Source organism: Oncorhynchus mykiss, chromosome 24 (genome assembly GCF_057628025.1).
Source record: "Oncorhynchus mykiss isolate SJ-2025 chromosome 24, ASM5762802v1, whole genome shotgun sequence".
Lineage (NCBI taxonomy): Eukaryota > Metazoa > Chordata > Actinopteri > Salmoniformes > Salmonidae > Oncorhynchus > Oncorhynchus mykiss.
This window is the reverse complement of record NC_143045.1, coordinates 27609695-27627322: the sequence shown is the minus strand read 5'-3', so window position 1 is coordinate 27627322 and position 17628 is coordinate 27609695. Positions and strand designations below refer to the sequence as shown.

Genomic DNA, 17628 nt, shown 5'->3' with positions numbered 1-17628 from the left:
AATTCTTTGGCCTGCATGGCGGAAGGAGGAAGGAAATGAGGAAATCTGGCACCATCCTTTGGTGAAGCGTCGTACCCAACAAGAATTGAGGCTGCAATCATTTCCAAAGGTGATTCAACAAAGTGCTGAGTAAAGTGTTGGAATACTTATGTAAATGTTATTTTGTTTTTTTTTTAAATACATTTCTAAACCCTATATTTTGTTATTATGGGGTATTGTGTAGATTTTTAGCTAATTAAAGATACTAATAGCCTCTGTCTTTTGTGCAATACACAAGCTCCTCTGGCCTCTCCTTAGCTCTTGGAGTCCTTTGCAGGAAAAGCTAGACCATAATAACTTGCTGGATATAATTGTTTTTGCATTTGTTATGGAAAGAGTATTCCAGGATGGACGCAAGATAATTTCCCTGAGTGTTAAATACTGCAGCCAATAGAACTCATGGTTGGAGAGAAGATCAAACGCATGATGGTGGTCGGCTATAGCATTTATTTATTCAGACCATAACCATTCAATCTTCGTGAAGAGAAGTGAAAGCCTTCTGCATCTAATTCTAGTGCTATATTATTCAAGGATGACAATAGAATGATTAAGATGAGGACAACTTATTTCATTTAACTGTTGGAAGGAATTAACCTGTAGTGACGCCCAGCCCGTAAACGGGACCGTTATCATCATCTGACACTAATTAGCATAACGCAACGGACATAAATCTTCCTAGAAAATCTTCCTATTCATGAAAATCACAAGTGAAATATATTGGAACACAGCTTAGCCTTTTGTTAATCACCCTGTCATCTCAGATTTTCAAAATATGCTTTACAGCCAACGCTAGACAAGCATTTGTGTAAGTTTATCATAGCCTAGCATAGCATTATGCCTTGCTAGCAGCAGGCAAACTTGTCACGAAATCAGAAAAGCAATCAAATTAAATAGTTTACCTTTGATGAACTTCGGATGTTTTCACTCATGAGACTCCCAGGTAGACAGCCAAGTTCATTTTTTCCCAAAATATTATTTTTGTAGGCGAAATAGCTCCGTTTGTTCTTCACGTTTGGCTAAGAAATTGCGGTCACCACAACGCCGAAAAATATTCCAAATTGGCTCCATAATATTGACAGAAACATGGCAAACGTTGTTTAGAATCCATCCTCAAGGTGTTTTTCTAATATCTATTTGATAATATATCCGTCGGGACAATTCCTTTTTCTCTAGGACCGATTGGAGTAATGGCTACCTCTGCACTTTACGCGAGAATCTCTCTCGGAGCCACCATGTGACCACTTACGCAATATACCCCCATACGGCTATTCTTCAACAGAAATGCGTAAAACTACGTCACCATGCTGTAGACACATTGGGGAATACGTAGAAAGCGTAAGCTCGTTGATGGTACATTCACAGCCATATAGGGAGTCATTGGAACGCAGCGCTTTCAAAACCTGGGGCACTTCCGGATTGGATTTTTCTCAGGCTTTCGCCTGCAACATCAGTTCTGTTATACTCACAGACAATATCTTTACAGTTTTGGAAACGTTAGTGTTTTCTATCCAAAGCTGTCAATTATATGCATATTCTAGCATCTTTTCCTGACAAAATATCCCATTTAAAACGGGAAAGTTTTTTTTCCAAAAATGAAAATACTGCCCCCAACACCAAGAGGTTAAGCAACAATAGAAAGTGGTGTAAATATTATGAAATGTGTGTGTGTGTGTATGTGTATATGTATGTATATATGTGTATATATATGTGTGTGTGTATATATATATATATGTATATGTGTATGTGTATATATGTATATATATTGTATATGTGTGTGTATATAATATATATATATATATATATATATATATATATATATATATATATATATACACACACACACACACACACACACACACACACACACACACACACACACATATATATATATATATATATATACACACATATATATATATATACACACACACATATATTTTATTTATATATATATGTATATATTTTATTTATATATATATATATATATAAATATATATATATATATATATATATATGTGTGTGTGTGTGTCATAGGCCCTATTATATTTTAAAATCAAATTCTCTAGCCTATACTCGTATATTTGTAGGCCGTATGTGTGGCACCATAATCGCATGTTCTGTTTTGCTTAATCATGGTTTAATGATGCGTCTTTCCAGTCCATATAGTACAGTAATACAGTTTACACATTCAAAGATTAGCCTACTGGTTAGTTTCATTTATTTACCCAAGAGAGCATATAGCGAGCTACGTTAATGTGCCTATGTCATGTATTGGATAACTGCACAATCATTTGGGCTTTGTCTCATTAAATGTCTTTAATGTAGGGCTCATGAAATGTATTTTAATATATTGCTCATCAGGCTCAGATAACATCCGGTTTGAGTTTCCATGCTAATCAAATCCAAACGTGTGTGTGTGTGTGTGTGCTTTATACTTTTAGAATGAGATTTCTGGTTTTGGTGTGAAGTACCGGGTTACCCGGGTGAAATGGGATTTATTCTCAGGATGCAACATTTTGTAAAATACCAGTAAAATATTCGACCCATAGTCCATGCAACTTATTATGTGACTTGTTAAGCAAATGTTTATTTAGGCTTCCCAAAAGGGGTTGAATACCTATTGACTCCAGACATTTCAGCTTTTCATATTCAAAAAAAGTATAATAATAACAATAAAAAAATGTAAAGCATAATTCCACATTATGGGGTGTTTGTGTGTAGGCCAGTAATGACAAAAAGTCTGACTTGTTATTATTGATGCGCTAGTCATTTTCCGTGTTCTGGCGATTTCTTTTTTTTATTTTTTTTATTCAGCTGTCAGGACACCACTCTAAACTACTCCACTGCCAGGATGAAATTTGAAATAACTTAATTGGCAAATTTAATTTCAAGAAATGGGCATGTTGTAACTGAATCCTACTGCTACAATTGGATGGAGCGAGGCTGTAGCAACGCTCCCTTTTAATATCTCTCGCCATCGCTCACATCACTTGTTGCTGTTCACTGCTAATATGAGAGATGGCTCAATGGCGATGAAATTTGCTGCCAAGCCATACGTGTGTAATATCTAGCAAGGAGAACAAGAGTAGAAAAGATTTGAGAAGCGAGAACTAGCGATGCACGATATATCAGTAAGCTAATCAGAACCGGACGATATTATTTATTATTATTTAACCAGGTAGGCTAGTTGAGAACACGTTCTCATTTACAACTGCGACCTGACAATCAACCGTTCTGTCGTGGATGATGGCTTTCACCATCTGGTCGAGCACCTTGAGCCCCGGGTACACACTACCAAGCAGGCGCTATTTTTCAGATCTAGCCCTACCGGACTTACACAGTATTGTTGAAACGCACATCCATGGGCGTCACTGCTATTAGCTTCACAACTGACATTTGGACCAGCGATATTAGCCCCATAAGCATGCTGTCTGACAGCACAGTGGGTCGACAAGGATTTCGTACTGAGGAAAACTATATTGCATACTCAAGACTGCTGGTTCTCATACCGCTGCCATTGCAATGGCATTTGAGAACATGTTTGAAACTTGGAAACATGAACACACTCCTAGCTCCATTCAAACAACTGACTGGAGAAATAAGCTCATCAACTGCATCTGCAGCAGACGTGATACCCTCTGTCATGGCATTGAAACACCTGTTCAAAAAACTGCCAGCACAGACCGTGGGGTTAAAACTTGCAAAAGTACTCTACTAGAGGCTGTGAACAAGCGATTCGGTGGCATTCTCTGAGCCTCTTTACTGTGTCGCCACCATACTCGATACTTGGTACAAGGACAGCTACTTCGATGCAGACAAAAAACATGGTTTACGTGAAATGTGAGAGACTGCTGGATCGGATGGAAACGGACAGAGTGACAGTGTGCACCGAAGAAGAGAGGCCACAGACAGACAGAGCTGAAACTTCACTACTTGACATGTATGATGAAATCCTGGTTCAGAATGAAACGACTGAACAAATTAACAAAACAGCACAGCATGTAAGTGAAATAAATTGTTTTACTGGTGACGGGGACATACGTAAATGCCAATATGTCTCTGTAATAAAGCCCTATTGTGTGTGAAAGGTCACTCTGATTGGCTGGGCCTGGCTCCCAATATGTTAGGGCTGAATGAAATGATTTGAACTGACTGATTTCCTTATAGGAACTGTATCTCAGCGATATCTTTGAAATTGTTGCATATTGCATTTTTATATTCAGTATGATTGTATGCTAATTTAAATGTTTGTGGCGTCTCTTTTTCCACAGCAGGGGCATACTACCCGGCCCAACAGCAGTACACGCCCTCCTTGCCGACTGCTCCGGCTATCATGAACCCTCCCCCCCAGCAGCAGCAACTACCTCCACAGCAACAGATCCAGCCCAAAAGGGAGCGCAAACAGGTACAGGTAAACTCATCGTCCCACCTCTACCTGTTATACACCACCTACAGTGCCTTGCGAAAGTATTCGGCCCCCTTGAACTTTGCGACCTTTTGCCACATTTCAGGCTTCAAACATAAATATATAAAACTGTATTTTTTTGTGAAGAATCAACAACAAGTGGGACACAATCATGAAGTGGAACGACATTTATTGGATATTTAAAACTTTTTTAACAAATCAAAAACTGAAAAATTGGGCGTGCAAAATTATTCAGCCCCCTTAAGTTAATACTTTGTAGCGCCACCTTTTGCTACGATTACAGCTGTAAGTCGCTTGGGGTATGTCTCTATCAGTTTTGCACATCGAGAGACTGACATTTTTTTCCATTCCTCCTTGCAAAACAGCTCGAGCTCTGAGGTTGGATGGAGAGCATTTGTGAACAGCAGTTTTCAGTTCTTTCCACAGATTCTCGATTGGATTCAGGTCTGGACTTTGACTTGGCCATTCTAACACCTGGATATGTTTATTTTTGAACCATTCCATTGTAGATTTTGCTTTATGTTTTGGATCATTGTCTTGTTGGAAGACAAATCTCCGTCGCAGTCTCAGGTCTTTTGCAGACTCCATCAGGTTCTTCCAGAATGGTCCTGTATTTGGCTCCATCCATCTCCCCATCAATTTTAACCATCTTCCCTGTCACTGCTGAAGAAAAGCAGGCCCAAACCATGATGCTGCCACCACCATGTTTGACAGTGGGGATGGTGTGTTCAGCTGTGTTGCTTTTACGCCAAACATAACGTTTTGCATTGTTTCCAAAAAGTTAAATTTTGGTTTCATCTGACCAGAGCACCTTCTTCCACATGTTTGGTGTGTCTCCCAGGTGGCTTGTGGCAAACTTTAAACAACACTTTTTATGGATATCTTTAACCTTTCTGATCTCCCCATCCCGGATCCGGGTTCGTGAATACAGACTCAAGCTCATTACCATAACGCAACGTTAACTATTCATGAAAATCGCAAATGAAATGAAATAAATATGCCATCTCTCAAGCTTAGCCTTTTGTTAACAACACTGTCATCTCAGATTTTCAAAATATGCTTCTCAACCATTGCAAAACAAGCATTTGTGTAACAGTATTGATGGCTAACGTAGCATTTAGCATTAGCATTCAGCTGGCAACATTTACACAAAAAAACAGAAAAGCATTCAAAAAAATCATTTACCTTTGAAGAACTTCAGATGTTTTCAATGAGGAGACTCTCAGATAGCACATGTTCAGTTTTTCCTGAAAGATTATTTGTTTAGGACAAATCGCTCCGTTTTCTGCGTCACGTTTAGCTATGAAAAAACCCCTGTATCCAGGATTGTGTAAATCTATCAGCAAGCTCATTAGCATAACACAACGTTAACTATTTATGAAAATCGCAAATGAAATGAAATAAATATGCCATCTCTCAAGCTTAGCCTTTTGTAAACAACACTGTCATCTCAGATTTTCAAAATATGCTTCTCAACCATAGGAAAACAATCATGTGTAAAAGTAGCTAGCTAGAGTTAGCATTTCGCGTTAGCATTTAGCGTTAGCATTAGCGTTAGCATCCAGCACGCAACATTAACAAAAACATAAAAGCCTTCAAATAAAATCATTTACCTTTGAAGAACTTCTGATGTTTTCAATGAGGATACTCTCAGTTAGATAGCAGATGCTCAGTTTTTCCAAAAAGATTCCTTGTGTATTAGAAATAGCTCCGTTTTATACATCACATTTGGCTACCAAAAAAAATCCATAAATTCAGTCCTCAAAACGCAAACTTTTTTCCAAATTAACTCCATAATATCGACTGAAAACATGGCAAACGTTGTTTAGAATCAATCCTCAAGGTGTTTTTCACATATCTCTTCATTGATACATCGTTCTTGGACACATGCTTTCTCTCCTGAATCCCAGGAGAAAATGCCCGCACCTGAAGATTACGCACAAATTTAGACAAAGGACACCGGGCGGACCTCTGGAAAATGTAGTCTCTTATGGCCAATCTTCCAATGATATGCCTACAAATACGTCACAATGCTGCTAAGACCTTGGGCGAACGACAGAGTGTAGGCTCATTCCTTGCGCAATCACAGCCATATAAGGAGAGAATGGAAAACAGAGCTTCAGAAATTCTGCTAATTCCTGGGTGATGCATCATCTTGGTTTCGCCTGTAGAATGAGTTCTGGGGCACTTACAGACAAAATCTTTGCAGATTCTGAAACTTCAGAGTGTTTTCTTTCCAAAACTGTCAAGAATATGCATAGTCGAGCATCTTTTCGTGACAAAATATCGCGCTTAAAACGGGAATGTTTTTTATCCAAAAATGAAATAGCGCCCCTAGAGCTCTAAGAGGTTAAGAAATGGCTTTCTTCTTGCCACTCTTCCATAAAGGCCAGATTTGTGCAATATACGACTGATTGTTGTCCTATGGACAGAGTCTCCCACCTCAGCTGTAGATCTCTGCAGTTCATCCAGATTGATCATGGGCCTCTTGGCTGCATCTCTGATCAGTCTTCTCCTTGTATGAGCTGAAAGTTTAGAGGGACGGCCAGGTCTTGGTAGATTTGCAGTGGTCTGATACTCCTTCCATTTCAATATTATCGCTTGCACAGTGCTCCTTGGGATGTTTAAAGCTTGGGAAATCTTTTTGTATCCAAATCTGTCTTTAAACTTCTTCACAACAGTATCTCGGACCTGCCTGGTGTGTTCCTTGTTCTTCCTGATGCTCTCTGCGCTTTTAACGGACCTCTGAGACTATCACAGTGCAGGTGCATTTATACGGAGACTTGATTACACACAGGTGGATTGTATTTATCATCATTAGTCATTTAGGTCAACATTGGATCATTCAGAGATCCTCACTGAACTTCTGGAGAGAGTTTGCTGCACTGAAAGTAAAGGGGCTGAATAATTTTGCACGCCCAATGTTTCAGTTTTTGATTTGTTAAAAAAGTTTGAATTATCCAATAAATGTCGTTCCACTTCATGATTGTGTCCCACTTGTTGTTGATTCTTCACAAAAAAATACAGTTTTATATCTTTATGTTTGAAGCCTGAAATGTGGCAAAAGGTCGTAAAGTTCAAGGGGGCCGAATACTTTCGCAAGGCACTGTAATATATACATATACACCGGTAAACTCATCAGCCCACCTCTACCTGTTATACACCACCTATATATACATACACACAGGTAAACTCATCGTCCCACCTCTACCTGTTATACACCACCTATATATACATACACACAGGTAAACTCATCACCCCACCTCTACCTGTTATACACCACCTATATATACATACACACCGGTAAACTCATCAGCCCACCTCTACAATACTGCTTTTTTTACTGCTTTCATATTGTTTTATTGAACAGATAGGAGGAGCACCAGGTCAGTGAGTTGGATTGGAACCCGTGCCCACTCTGGTAGTCGGTGCGTTGGATTGGAACCCGTGCCCACTCTGGTAGTCGGTGCGTTGGATTGGAACCCGTGCCCACTCTGGTAGTCGGTGCGTTGGATTGGAACCCGTGCCCACTCTGGTAGTCGGTGCGTTGGATTGGAACCCGTGCCCACTCTGGTAGTCGGTGCGTTGGATTGGAACCCGTGCCCACTCTGGTAGTCGGTGCGTTGGATTGGAACCCGTGCCCACTCTGGTAGTCGGTGCGTTGGATTGGAACCCGTGCCCACTCTGGTAGTCGGTGCGTTGGATTGGAACCCGTGCCCACTCTGGTAGTCGGTGCGTTGGATTGGAACCCGTGCCCACTCTGGTAGTCGGTGCGTTGGATTGGAACCCGTGCCCACTCTGGTAGTCGGTGCGTTGGATTGGAACCCGTGCCCACTCTGGTAGTCGGTGCGTTGGATTGGAACCCGTGCCCACTCTGGTAGTCGGTGCGTTGGATTGGAACCCGTGCCCACTCTGGTAGTCGGTGCGTTGGATTGGAACCCGTGCCCACTCTGGTAGTCGGTGCGTTGGATTGGAACCCGTGCCCACTCTGGTATGCCGGGGTCAGTGGCACTAACTGCAGGACCTCAGGCCAGCCCACGTATCACCTCTACAGGTACACCTCTCGACAGGTAACAGAACTGGAAACCCCAAGAGATGTTAAGGGCCTGATGTTATACAGTCAAACTTCCCCATCAACCAGAGCAGCGTTTAAATACTTCAGTGATTCTACCTAAAGGAAGTGAAGGACTGTGCTAATAAAGGGTGTCTATTTTTTTTAAACAAGCATAGTTTCAGTCAGTAAGGTGTGTCCAACACGGATGCCTTTTCCCCATCAACCACTGTGAAGGTTTAACCGTGCAGTTTTGGTCTACAGCTACTGTGTCTTCCTGTCTGACCTACACTCTTAAAGGTGGATGTGACAGGACTTGGGCTTGTGTGATGATGATTAACACTGTGATGTGGGTAGTGTTGTAATCTGTCCAGGGAAGATTCTAGATGGGCCTATTCCTCATGATTTATGTTCAGTCAGTGATTTGAATTAGATAACTGTAACACTAAACTGCTGTGACTCGAGCATGTTCTTTAGGGCTGTAGTACTGATGTGCCTCTTCTCTGGCTGTTGGTGCAGGTGTCCTCAGCTGGTCTGTATTCATCTGGTCTGTCTATTAGTGATGGGGGAACGATAGTTACATAATTTATTATTTATTGAGGGAAGTCAGTTTAGGAAAAAATTGTATTTACAATGATTGACTGCGCTGGGCCAATTGTGCGCCTCCCTATGGGACTCCTGATCACGACCAGTTGTGATACACCCTGGGATTGAACCATCTGTAGTGATGCCTCTAGCACTGCGAAGCAGCGCCTTAGACCACTGTACCACTCAAGGAACCCCATTTCACAATATTGTTTTGGATGATATTATATTGATACTTTGACTCAAAGTAACTTTGTAAAATAAATGTGTACCTGTGCCGACACTACTGTATTTTTCACCCTATAGCTTGGGAGGTGTTTAGTCCCAGGTTCCTTAGCGATGAGCTTTGAGGTTACTATGGTGTTGAACGCTGAGCTGTAGTCAATTAATATTCTCACATAGGTGTTCCTTTTGTCCAGGTGGGGAAGGGCAGTGTGGAGTGCAATAGAGATTGCATCATCTGTGGATCTGTTTGGGCGGTATGCAAATTGGAGTGGGTAAAGGGTTTCTGGGCTAATGGTGTTGAGCCATTACCAGCTTTTCAAAGCACGTCATGGTTACGGACTTGAGTGCTACTGGTCTGTAGTCATTTAGGCAGGTTGCCTTTGTGTTCTTGGGCTATGGTGGTTGGCTTGAAATATGTTGGTATTACAGACTCAATCAGGGACATGTTGAAAATGTCAGTGAAGGCACCTGCCAGTTGGTCAGCACATGCCCGGAGCACACGTCCTGGCAATCTGTCTGGCCCCGCAGCCTTGTGTATGTTGACCTGTTTAAAGGGCTTACTCACGTCGGTTACGGAGAGCGTGATCACACAGTCGTCCAGAACAGCTGATGCTCTCATGCATGCCTCAATGTTGCTTGCCTCGAAGCGCGCATAGAAGTGATTTAGCTCAACTGGTAGGCTCGTGTCACTGGGCAGCACGCGGCTGTGCTTACCTTTGTAGTCTGTAATAGTTTGCAAGCCCTGCCACATCTGACGAGCATCGAAGCCAGTGTAGCATGATTCAATCTTAGCCCTGTATTGACGCTTTGCCAGTTTGATGGTTTGTCGCAGGGCATAGCGGGATTTCTTGTAAGCTTCCGGGTTAGAGTCCCGCACCTTGAAAACGGCAGCTCTACCCTTTAGCTCAGTGCGACTGTTGCCTTGTAATCCGTGGCTTCTGGTTGGGGTATGTACGTACAGTCACTGTGGGGACGACGTCCTCAATGCACTTATTGATAAATCCAGTGACTGATGTGGTGTACTCCTCAATGCCATCGGAAGAATCCCGGAACATGTTCCAGTCTGTGATAGCAAAACAGTCCTGTAGTTTAGCATCTGCTTCATCTGACCACTTTTTTTATAGACCAAGTCACTGGTGCTTCCAGCTTTAATTTTTGCTTGTAAGCAGGATTCGGGAGGAAAGAGTTGTGGTCGGATTTACCAATTTGAGGGCGAGGGAGAGATTTGTACGCGTCTCTGTGCGTGGAGCACAGGTGATCTAGAATTTTTTTCCCTCTGGTTGCACATTTAACATGTTGATAGAGATTTTGTAGAACTGATTTCAGTTTCCCTGCATTAAAGTCTCCGGCCACTAGGAGCGCTGCCTCTGGGTGAGTGATTTCCTGTTTGCTTATTTCCTTATACAGTTGACTGAGTGCGGTCTTAGTGCCAGAATATGTTTGTGGTGGTAAATAAACAGCCACGAAAAGTATAGCTGAGAACTCTCTCTAGGCAAGTAGTGTGGCCTGCAATTTATCACAATATACTCTACTTCAGGCGAGCAAAATCTAGAGACTTCCTTAGAGTTCGTGCACCAGCTGTTGTTTACAAATATGCACAGACCGCCCCCCCCCCCTCGTCTTACCGGGGTGTGCTGTTCTCTCCTGCCGGTGTAGCGTATATCCCGCTAGCTGAATATCCATGTCGTCATTCAACCACGATTCCGTGACACACAGGATATTACAGTTTTTGACTCGAAGCGAGGCGACCATCTCTATCGGCACCATCTTTTGTCCTGCCCATTAACCCTCTGAATGGCACACATACACAATCCATGTCTCAATTGTCTCGAGGTTTATAAAAATCCTTCTTTAACCTGTCTCCTCCCCTTCATCTACACTAATGGGAATGGATTTAACAGGTGACATCAATAAGAGATCATAGCTTTCACCTGGATTCACTTGGTCGCTATCATGGAATGAGAAGGTGTTCCTAATGTTTTCTACACAGTGTGTAGTGAGCAATATGTTTGAAACATGAAATCAGTCAGTCAGTCGTGGCCAAAAGTTTTGAAGAATGACACAAATATACATTTTCACAGTCTGCTGCCTCCATGTCTTTAGATATTTTTGTCAGATGTTACTATGGAATACTGAAGTATAATTACAGGCATTTCATAAGTGTCAAAGGCTTTTACTGACAATTACATGAAGTTTATGCAAAGAGTCAATATTGCAGTGTTGACCCTTCTTTTTCAAGACTCTGCAATCCGCCCTGGCATGCTGTCAATTAACTTCTGGGCCAAATCCTGACTGATGGCAGCCCAATCTTGCATAATCAATGCTTGGAGTTTGTCAGAATTTGTGGGGGTTTTGTTTGTCCACCCACCTCTTGTGTATTGACCACAAGTTTTCAATGGGATTAAGGTCTGGGGAGTTTCCTGGTCATGGACCCAAAATATAGATGTTTTGTTCCCCGAGCCACTTAGTTATCACTTTTGCCTTATGGCAAGGTGCTCCATCATGCTGGAAAAGGCATTGTTCGTCACCAAACTGTTCCTGGATGGTTGGGAGAAGTTGCTCTCAGAGGATGTGTTGGTACCATTCTTTATTCATGGCTGTGTTCTTAGGCAAAATTGTGAGTGAGCCCACTCCCTTGGCTGAGAAGCAACCCCACACATGAATTGTCTCAGGATGCTTTACTGTTGACATGACACAGGACTGATGGTAGCGCTCAACTCTCCGGACAAGCTTTTTTCCGGATGCCCAAAACAATCGGAAAGGGGATTCATCAGAGATAATGACTTTACCCCGGTCCTCAGCAGTCCAATCCCTGTACCCTTTGCAGAATATCAGTCTGTCCCTGATGTTTTTCCTGGAGAGAAATGGCTTCTTTGCTGCCCTTCTTGACACCAGGCCATCCTCAAAGTCTTCGCTTCAGTGCGTGCAGATGCACTCACACCTGCCTGCTGCCATTCCTGAGCAAGCTCTGTACTGGTGATGCCCCGATCCCGCAGCTGAATCAACTTTAGGAGACAGTCCTGGCGCTTGCTGGACTTTCTTGGGTGCCCTGAAGCCTTCTTCACAACAATTGAACCGCTCTCCTTGAAGTTCCTGATGATCTGATAAATTGTTGATTTAGGTGCAATCTTACTGGCAGCAATATCCTTGCCTGTGAAGCCCTTGTTGTGCAAAGCTATGGTGGCGGCACGTGTTCCCTTCCAGGTAACCATGTTTGACAGAGGAAGAACAATGATTCCAAGCACCACCCTCCTTTTGAAGCTTACAGTCTTTTATTCAAACTAAATCAGCATGACAGAGTGATCTCCAGCCTTGTCCTCGTCAACACACACCTGTGAGAGAATCACTGACATGTCACCTGGTCCTTTTGTGGCAGGGCTGAATTGCAGTGGAAATGTTTTTGGGGGATTCAGTTCGTTTGCATGGCAAAGAGGGACATTGCAGTTAATTGCAATTCATCTAATCACTCTTCATAACATTCTGGAGTATATGCAAATTGCCGTCATATAAACTGAGGCAGCAGACTTTGTGGAAATGTATATTTGTCATTCTCAACTTTTGGCCACGACTCTATATATAATCGTGAGAATCGCAATTCGTATTGTATCAGTACCTAAGTATTGTTATAATATTGTATTGTGAGGTCCCTGGCAATTCCCAGTCCTACTGTCTATGGTGGACTTGGCTGGTTTGGTTTCTTAGAACCTCAATGGCAGACTACTGATCAAGTTTTCCTTTTGTTCTACTGCACTCTGTTGGACTGAACTGATTTGTCCCTGTGCTGATCTGACTAAAGTGGACCTGGCTGATCAGGTTAGACTGTGCTCTATGGTAGACTGATCTAGTCTGCAGCACATCTGTTTTCTACGATGTGCCAGGTTTATCGAATTGAGTATCTGTGTTCAGTATGCTGGACTAGAATCCAATGTATCTGTGCTCTGTATGGTACGGTGGGTCTGGCTGATTTATCACTGGCTGTGGGAGCATGCAGCTGGCTGAGGTTGCTGTGGTGGACTTTGGCCGGCCAAGCTGTCCTGTCCCACGTTGCACAAGGTCCTTCAGAGACTCCCAGTCCCACTAGGAGGATGGTAGACAGGGGGACTGGAGAGGAAGCGCTGCAGCGGAACGCCCCGCAGTGAGTCATGCTTCAGCCAGTCTGTCTGAGTCACGCTGTCTTTCTATATGGTTTCAAACATGTCTGCTGGTATTCTGACAAAAGAGTATGAAGTGTAAAGCTGTTTTTCAGCCGCACTAAGCAGACTACTTAGTCGTAGCTGTGTTGTAACTGTATCTATTTTTTTTTGTTTGTTAACTACTGCCTTCAAGCAGTGCATTGGCCTGTATTTTCCTCCTCCTCTGCTCTCCATAAAAAATGGTCTCCTCACTCTCTCTGGTCTCTGGGTAGAGGAAGGGGGAGTGAAAGGACATGTCAGCACATAGCTCAGCTCCACGTGGCTTCCATTCTCCTCCCCCTCTGAGCCGGAAGCACAATGGCTGACCTATCTCCTCCCCTTCTCTCTCTCGCTGTCTCTGCTGCTGCTTCTGTGGCATTCCCCGTCTCCCCTCTTCCACCCACTGCCCCTCCCTCTCCCCCAGGAAGAGGCTGAAATATTTAGGAGTGAGTGTGTGCACAGAATGACAGAAAAGCAGCTGAGAGAGAACATATATTTTGTATTTATACATTTTTTGGCACTAGCCTGATCTTATTGGCTGAGTTTTATATTTTTGTATATATTTTTCTCCATGAAATCCCTCTTCCCTCTCCCCCCTCTCTTTGGCCCCCTTTGACTCTGTAGTTCGGTGGGCGGGGGCGCTTGCATTCCAGTGCTGCAGCTCCACACGGCCAGTCACTGGCTTCTATCGCTCGCTCTATACGTGTGTGCGCGAGCTGGGAACGAGGCTCTGCCCTGTTGGCTTTGCTCACTGAGTTGTTGAGGGAGTAGGCTACGTGCGTGTTCCCAGGCCGACAGCTCAACTCCGGCCCCGGAATGAGAGAGGCCTGCTAAGGACTCTGGAGCCTGTCCGTGTGCCAGGTAAATTACTCTACCAGTGGGGGACTGTGCTGTCTCACGCCTGTTGCTAACAACTCTTCGTGTGTGACAGAGAGAGAGGAGAGTTTGTGATAGAAAACATGTGGCTCTGTGTAAGGGCACGCCTTGTGAGTAATCCATTTTTCAGAAGTTTGAAGGAGTACTGTACGATGTGCTTTTAAATAACATAAAATTTGTTAGTTTTCTTGGTGTAGTGTGAGTGATCATATGGAAAGAGAGAAAAGAAAATGCACTGGAATTTGTTCAGCTGAAGTTGAGTTTGTCAAATTTTGTTGGGTAAGAATTCGCTAAAACAAGGCAGCAGTCTGTGTAGAAATATTTTTGTCATGCTGCATAGCTGTTGTGGGGCTGGTGTTTCTTGTGTCAGTATGTGAGAAGTGTAGCTCTGCTGAATGAGAAGACGCTGCTAGGCCACAGTACAACAATACTTTTGGAAACGGGGCCTAGCATCATAGAAGGCAGTTGTGACGGCTCTTCTCTTCAGCTTTCTCCTCCCTCTCTCTACTTTACTCTCGCTCTTTCTCTCTTATTTGCTCTCCCTCCTTTAGAAAGTGAATGAACCAAGAGCAAATAACACGTTTTTCTTTAAGGCTCTCACGCGTTCTCTTGCTCCTGTTTTCTATATTGTTATTCTTGTATCCCTCACTGTTGTCTTGTGTCCTCTATAGATCATAATACGAGACCCTAACCAGGGTGGTAGAGACATCACTGAGGAGATTATGTCAGGGGGCACTCGCAGTGGCACCACCCCCACACCCCCACAGGTGAACGACGACTCTTCAGAGGTGAGCTACCGTACCCTCGTCACCAACCATCATCCCTTTACACACCTTTAGCTACTATGCAGTCACGTAGCTGTCCAATATGAAAACAAAATGTCTGCCCATCCATTGTTTCTAACCTGTCATAAGGCTGTCAAATGGTTGTGTCCTCTCGCATTCCCTAATGTTTGGGTGTTGTTCTTCTGTCCCTCCTTTAGTCATCTGGATCAGAGGGCCCAGCCGTTGCCCAGGCCAACGGTGAGAACGTGACACCTGTCGTGGTCAGACCAGGTGAGTTGGCCGAGGGGTCAGGTGATCTTGAAGGATGTAGCTGGCCGTCTTTCATTGGTTCACATTCAGTACATAGAAGTCATTTTTTGTGAATTTGAATAAATCACATCGACAAAATGCTCCATTGGAAAGGTCCCATGCATTTTGACCATCCAATAACGGATAGATAATAAGTGGGTAATTATCAAAAGATGATCAAATGACGAGGGTAAATTTTAACATTAGTACTATCGACCACATCCTCAAGCATCTCTTTTCCTCGTCAGATGACAGAGGGAAACCTGCAGCCACACTCATCACTGGCCCCCCAGCCCTGTCTAAAACCCCTGAACTGGTCAAGACTGCCCCTACAGAGGTCAAACTCCCAGACACGGACAGTAAATCCCCTTCCTTACCCCAGGACCTACCTACATCCCCGCGGGTAACTACCACCCTCCACACTACTGCCCCTGGCACCCCCCCACCCTCAACGTGTCCCATTGCAGACATGATGGACGCACCAGCCCCGGCCGCTGCTCCAGCCCTATCTCCCCCTAAAGTGCCTGCTTACCCTGCACCCCTACCTGAACCCCGCCCCACTCCTGCAGCTGAGGAGCAGCCCTCAGCCGCCAAGGAGGCGCAGGTGAAGGAGAAAGAGATTAAAGAGGTAACGGAGGCTAGAGAAGTGACTACATCATCTAAACCTGAGCCTTCCCTTGCTCCAGTGACCAACCCTAGCAGCAGCACTAACGGTATGTCTGCCACCCAGCCACTCCCAGAGGAGGAGCCAGTAGCCCTGTCCATCACCATGCCCTCCCTCCAGGCAGCAGAACCCCCGCTGGAGTCTCCCATCGCCCAGCCAGAGGAGCTTCGTCTGCCCAACGGCCTGCCGCTCCCCAGCTCCCAGGACCCTGAGAAGGTTTCTGCAGAGTTGTCTGAGTGTGACCTCAGCCCCATCGCTGAGCCTGAGGTGACCCCATTACAGAGGGAGGCACCCGCACCTATCGCCGCCACGGCAAATCCCGACCCCGTCGTCCAGGCGACCGTTGCCCCCGTGGTCCTAGCTGAGACTGCTATTACTACAGAGGTAACCCCTCGCCAAATTGAAGACGAGATGGACTCTTCACCATCACAGCACACCATCCCACCCGGGGAGAATTCTATGCAAGGTCTGTATCAGTCTGACTCTCACTATTTCTCTCTATCTAGATCAGGTATTCCCAAACTGGGGCAATGCCGTCAGGGGGACGCCAAATAAAAATGTGATTACAATTTTATTTTATTTTTTAATTCACGTTTTTAAACAGTCCATTTATATTTTCCAACGGGGCTATACATTTGTTTTTTTTTCTTCTCGTTTCACTGCCAAAAATAAAGTTAAACCATGTAGTGTTCAGCAAAATAACATGTCAAATACAGGAAACCTAGTCAAATAATTTACATCCCAATCACATTAACCGTTACTCTCTCGCGGGAATTCCACTAACGGTCTGTATGTAGCCAAATGTAGCTGCTGCTCATGTTGGTATCTGTACTGATGGTGCAAAGCCATGACAGGGAGACATAGTGGAGTGGTAATGCCCGTGCAAGCAGTTGCTCTCGACGACACTTGGGTACACAGCAGCATCCACCGAAAGGCTCTTGCTGCCAAGGGAATGCCTGACAACTTGATAGATGTTTTGGACACTACAGGGACAATGTCAAATGTGAAGCACCTGAGTGAGTTGGGTGCGCAATTACGCAGGTACTTTCCTGAAATGGATGACACAAACAACTGGATTTATTTTCCCTTTCATGCCCTGCCTCCAGTCCACTTAACGCTATCTGAACGAGAGAGCCTCATCGAAATTCTCTGAAAATTTAATCAGAAGCCACTGACAGATTTCTGAGTAATCCTGCCTTGGCAAACTGCTATTAAGACGCTGATGCACTTTGCAACCATGTACCTATGTGAGAGTGGATTCTCGGCCCTCACTAGCATGAAAAGTAAATACAGGCACAGACTGTGTGGAATTTGTTTTAAGACTGACATTCTCTCCAATACAACCCAGCACTTCAGAGTTATGTGCGTCCTTTCATGCACACTCTTCTCATTAACCTGTGGTGGTTTATTTCACAATTTTTGATTAACAAATAAGGTTTTATATGTAAGATGGTTAAATAAAGAGCAAAATTATTGATTAGTATTTGTTCCCTGGTTCTATAAGAGCTCTTTGTCAC

General features: G+C 43.8%; 1 protein-coding gene and 1 long non-coding RNA gene across 22 annotated transcripts in view; one reads left to right on the top strand and one right to left on the bottom strand.

Moving 5' to 3' along the window:
- LOC149972413 (uncharacterized) overlaps positions 1–6213 on the bottom strand; it is a 37886-nt gene extending 31673 nt beyond the window's left edge. The window contains exons 1-2 of the long non-coding RNA XR_016491411.1: positions 6079–6213; positions 5651–5712 (exon numbers count right to left, since the gene is read on the bottom strand). This is a non-coding gene — a long non-coding RNA (uncharacterized LOC149972413). The remainder of the gene's footprint in view (positions 1–5650; positions 5713–6078) is intronic.
- Positions 1–17628, top strand: part of LOC110504100 (eukaryotic translation initiation factor 4 gamma 1) — a 72833-nt gene that overhangs the window by 35032 nt on the left and 20173 nt on the right. For 11 of the 21 annotated variants that reach the window (XM_090218821.1, XM_090218816.1, XM_090218813.1 and 8 more), the window contains 4 exons: positions 4311–4444; positions 15046–15162; positions 15357–15429; positions 15696–16577. In XM_090218821.1, coding sequence (XP_090074947.1) covers positions 4311–4444; positions 15046–15162; positions 15357–15429; positions 15696–16577 — 1206 coding nt within the window. Of the gene's footprint in view, positions 1–4310; positions 4451–13839; positions 14360–15045; positions 15163–15356; positions 15430–15695; positions 16578–17628 lie in introns of those variants that run through there. The other 10 variants (XM_090218819.1, XM_036961515.2, XM_090218811.1 and 7 more) reach the window with 2 other exon arrangements.